This window comes from Rhinopithecus bieti, unplaced genomic scaffold (genome assembly GCF_001698545.2).
Source record: "Rhinopithecus bieti isolate Rb0 unplaced genomic scaffold, ASM169854v2 scaffold_2339, whole genome shotgun sequence".
Lineage (NCBI taxonomy): Eukaryota > Metazoa > Chordata > Mammalia > Primates > Cercopithecidae > Rhinopithecus > Rhinopithecus bieti.
In genome coordinates this window covers 524,824-530,013 of record NW_016803819.1, presented here as the reverse complement: position 1 = coordinate 530,013, position 5,190 = coordinate 524,824, and the positions used below count along the sequence as shown (strand labels likewise).

Sequence of the window (5,190 nt, the reverse complement as noted above, 5' to 3'; positions counted from 1 at the left end):
CATTCCTTAATCTTACGACAAAAAGTAATGCAGGTCAGAGCCACAAATCTTCCACTGGATTCATTTCTATTCAACAATACTGCCACCTGGTGGTGACTGACAGTAACTACAGGTTACCACGGGTGGAAGCATGCACTAGAGATGGGCCTTGGCCTCCAGAAAGGATCTGCATCTTGGCTCTGACCAAGTGTTACCTTGGGCAAATTACTTAATTCTTACAATTTTTAAAATTGAGATAAAATTAACATAAAACTAACCATTTTAAAATATGCAATTAAGTGGTTTTTAGCATATTCATCATGTTGTGCAACCACCACCACTAAATCCAGAACATTCCATCATTTCACAAAGAAATTCTGTGCCTCGTAGCAGTCACTGCCCATATTCTCACCATTCCAGTCCCAGCAACCACTAATCTAATTTTTGTCTCTCTAGATTTACATACTCAGAACATTTGGTAAAAATGAAATCATACAACATACGGCTTTTTATCTGCCTTCATCTTTCACAAAGAATAATGTTTACAAGGTCCATCCATGCTGTAGCATTTATCAGTACTTCATTTCTCCACATGGCTAAATTAAATTTCATTATATGGATTTACCACATTTTGTTTCTCTATTCAACAGTTAATGAACTTTTCGGTTACTACCACTTTTTGGCTGTTGCAGACATTCATATTCAAGTTTCTGTAAAGACATATTGTGTTTTTAATTCTCTTGGGTATATACTTAGGGGCAGAATTACTGGGTCATTTGGTTAATTATATGTTTAACCTTTCAAAGAACTAGTGAAATTTTCCACAATGGCTACACTAGCAATATATGAGGGCTCCAATTTATCCACATCCTTAACAATACTGACTACTTTCCATTTCATTTTTTAATTTTTCAATTTTTTTTTTTTTTTAGAGAGTCTTGCTGTGTCATCCAGGCTGGAGTGAAACAACCTAATTGTCCATCAATGGATAAATTGATTCAAAAAATGTAATACAGACACAATGAAATATTATTCAACAATAAAAAGGGGACCAGGCACAGTGGCTCAGGCCAGGCGTCGTGGCTCACATCTGTGATCTCAGCACTTTGGAAGGCCAAGGCGGGAGGATCACTTGAGCCCAGGAGTTCGAGACCAGTCTAGGCAACACATTGAGATCTCCTATTTCTTTTAAATATAAAATTAATAAAAACTTAATTTAAAGAATTCTTAAAAGGGAAAAATCCTGCCATTTGCAACAATACAGATGTGGCTGGAGGGCATTATACTAAGTGAAATAAGCCAGACACAGAAAGACAAATCTGTATGATCTCACTTACATGTGGAACCTAAAAAAGCCAAACACATAGAAACAAAATAGAATGGTAGTTGCCAGGGGCCAGAATAGACAGGAGGAAATGAAATGTTGGTCAAAGGGCACAAGCTTTCAGTTCTAAAAAGAATACATTCTGCTGAGTTAATGTGTGGCATGGTAATTATATTTAATAGCACTATATCATATACTTGAAATTTGCTATGACAGTAAGTCATAAGTGTTCTCATCCCACACAAACAAAATGGTAACAATAATAGGTGATGTATGTGCTAAAGCACTTCGTTGTGGTAATCACTTCACAATGTGTGCATTTATCAAATCATCACATTGCATACTTTCAATATAAACAATCTGATTTGTCAAAAAAAAATGAGAGTAATACCTACCATTATTTAGTCATTTATTCAAAAACTTTTTGAGTGTTGAAGAAAAAACATGATCATCACTGGCTCAATTCTTGGCCAAAAAGACAGACATTTAATAACCACTTATACAATAAGCTTTTTATAAACATTGTGAGAGGTAGGAGTACTGTCAGAAATTATTAACAGGGAGCCTAACTAGTACGGGGGTCGAGACTGACAGTGTAGTTAAATATACAGAAAATGAGGAAAAAACACAGGATGAGACTGGAGAGGTAAGCAAGAGACATTACGTAGGGATTTTAGAATTTATTCTAAATACAACTTGTATTTTCTTATTTTATTTATTCATTTATTTATTTGTTTAGAGAAAGAGTCTCACTCTGTTGCCCAGGCTGGAGGGCAGAGGCGCGATCTCGGCTCACTGCAACCTCTGCCTACAGAGTAATTCTCCCTGCTTCAGCCTCCCAAGTGGCTGGGATTACAGGTGCGTGCTATTATGCCTGGGTAACTTTTGTATTTTTAGTAGAGATGGAGTTTCACCATGTTGGCCAGGCTGGTCTCGAACTCCAGACCTCAGGTGATCCACCTGCCTCGGCCTCCCAAGTGCTGGGATTACAGGCGTGAGCCACCACACCCGGCCACAACTTGTATTTTCTTATCACAATGCTAATTACTTATGTAACTATTTGGTCACTGTTATCTACCCTACTAGATGGTATACCCCCCTAGACAATAAACTCCAATAAAGACAAGGACTGTGTGTCTTTTTCACTACCTTATCCTTGATGCCTAGAATACAGAAGATAACCAAATATTCATTGAGCAAAACATGATTAATCCAACCTCTATAGAGAGAATATTCTCTCATGACACTTCTATACATTTGAAGAGTTTTCTTCTCTCTGGACTAAATAATAATGCATTTAAACGGTTCTTAAAGTTCCTCTTTTCTAATCTTTACTGTTTTCTAGATTTTCTCCAAGATTTCTAAAATTCAATTTAAAAACTACTGGGGTCAGGCCGAGCGTGGTGGCTCACACTTGTAATCCCAGCACTTTGGGAGGCCAAGGTGGGTGGATCACGAGGTCAGGAGATTGACACCAACCTGGCTAACATGGTGAAACCTCGACTCTACTAAAAATACAAAAATTAGCTGGGCGTGGTGGTGGGCACCTGTAGTCCCAGCTACTCGGGAGGCTAAGACAGGAGAATGGTGTGAACCGGGGAGGCGGAGCTTGCAGTGAGCCGAGATCACACTACTGCACTCAAGCCTGGGCGACAGAGCGGGACTCCGTCTCAAAAAAAAAAAAAAATACTGGGGTCAGGCCAGGTGCAGTAGCTTACTTTGCGAAGCCAAGGAAGGTGGATCACTTGAGGCCAGGAGTTCAAGAACCAGCCTGGCCAACATGGCAAAACCCTGTCACCAGTAAAAATACAAAAATTAACTGGATGTGGTGGCACCTGCCTGTAATCCCAGCTACTTGGGAGGCTGAGGCACGAGAATGGCTTGAACCCGGGAGACAGAGGTTGCAGTGAGCCAAGATGGTACCACTGCACTCCAGCCTGGGCAACAAAGTGAGATTATGTCTCAAAAAAAGAAACCAAAAAAAAACTACTGAGGCAGGAGAATCCTATTACCATATTTACATCTTCTGTATTTTATCAAACATCTACTGAAAAAGTGAAATCCAAGAAATATCTATTAAGTTTAATAAATGTCTATCGGACAAAGATACGTAATATTCCTGAAAGGTCTCATTTATAAGTCACAGAGAGGATTCACAGATTACACCATGCCCTCCCTCTAATAAATACAACACAGGAATACAAATGAAGAAAATATTAATCATACCAGTGAGAATCCTTGAAGAATAACACAAACATTTACAAATGTTGCACAGATATTCTCAGCCTGCATATTCAGACTCTCCTGAATTTGCAAGTTATACCAATATAAGCAAAGACATATATTCTACTGAAAACTTGTGATTTCCACAGTCCTACCTTCGGTCTTCTTCTCTAAAACTCTCATCAAATGTTCTAGAGCTTCATCCACATGCAGTCCATGGAGGTCTAAAACATTCTGTGGCAACAGCGAGGCGTTGACTTTCTCAAAGATCTCTATGGCAGCAAGGTGATTGGCTTCTTTCATCTTCTGCTCATGAAGAGTACCCTAAATCATAAACATATCACCAAGGGACACTTTTGATATTTGCTACTTGGGTGATGAGGAAGTTAATAGTGTCCCAAATAAAAGGCAGGGGGAAAAAAAGGGAATAATAAATCTAAAATCTTAAATAATGCAAGAATGCACCAAAATTTAGGTAAATTTCAGTGAATTAATAATGTAGTCCTTAAACTACTGAGTCATTCTTTCTAACATTTTCTGAACCAAAAGTCGTAAAAGTGGGAAACGTAACACGATCCCCCATGTGACGGTTAATTTTAGGTATCAATTTGACTGGACTGAGGGATACCTAGATGGCTGGTGAAGCACTGTTTCTGGGTGTGTCTGTGAGGATGTTTCCAGAAAAGACTGACTTGAGTGTCAGTGGACAGAAAGAAGACCTCCCCTCCATGCGGGCAGGCACCAACCATGTGGGCAGCTGGGGGCTGGCTAGGACAAACAGGCAGATGTTCTCCTCCTGCCTTTGGAATTCAGACTCCACATTCTTCAGCTTTTAGACTGTGGGACCTGCACCAGCTGCCTCTCGGCGGCTCTTGAGCCTTTGGCCCTGGACTGGGGGCTGCAGTCAGTATCCCTGGTTCTGAGGCTTTGAACTTCAACTGTGCTACACTCCTGGCTTTAAGCCAGGCTATGGAATTCTTTGGTTCTCTAGCTTACAGCTGGCCTATTATGAGACTTCTCTATCTCTGTGACTGTGAAAGCCAATTCCCCCTAATAAATTCTCTTTCATATATCCTACTGGTCTGTCTCTCTAGAGAACTCTAATACAGCATCTCAAGAAGGAACCACTGGTTTATTATTTGTGTATCCTTTGATAATGCTAGGTCTCGTCTTGGCGTTCACTTTCAACATCTTGTAGTTACTTACCCCAGAAGCTATCCCCCAAGGACTACTGTTAGGGTTCACAGGCCTATAGCAGTCTGATACTCTCCTCTGCTCAATCACAAAGAAGTAACCCATATGGAAACGCAAACATAAAAAGTTAAGCAGATTGCTGGCTGGAAGTGGTATCTTGCAGCACTTGTAATCCTAGCACTTTGGGAGGCTGAGATGAGAGGATTGCTTGAGCTCAGGAGTTCGCGACCAGGCTGGACAACATGGTAAGACCCCATACAAAAATTAGCTGGGCATGGTGGCGCGTGCCTGTAGTCCCAGCTATTTGGGAGGCTGACATGGGAGGACCACCTGAGCCCAGGAGGGCAAGGCTACAGTGAACCGAGATTGCATCACTATACTCCAAGCTTGGGCAACAAAGCAAGACCTTACAAAAAAGAAAGAAAGAAAAGAAAGGAAAGGAAAGGGGAGGGAGGGGAGGGGGGGGGAGG

General features: G+C 40.7%; 1 protein-coding gene across 1 annotated transcript in view; it reads right to left on the bottom strand.

Moving 5' to 3' along the window:
• Positions 1–5,190, bottom strand: part of N4BP2 (NEDD4 binding protein 2) — a 99,146-nt gene that overhangs the window by 10,499 nt on the left and 83,457 nt on the right. Inside the window, 1 exon segment of the mRNA XM_017854330.1 lies at positions 3,682–3,850. Within this exon segment, the coding sequence (XP_017709819.1) occupies positions 3,682–3,850 (169 nt within the window).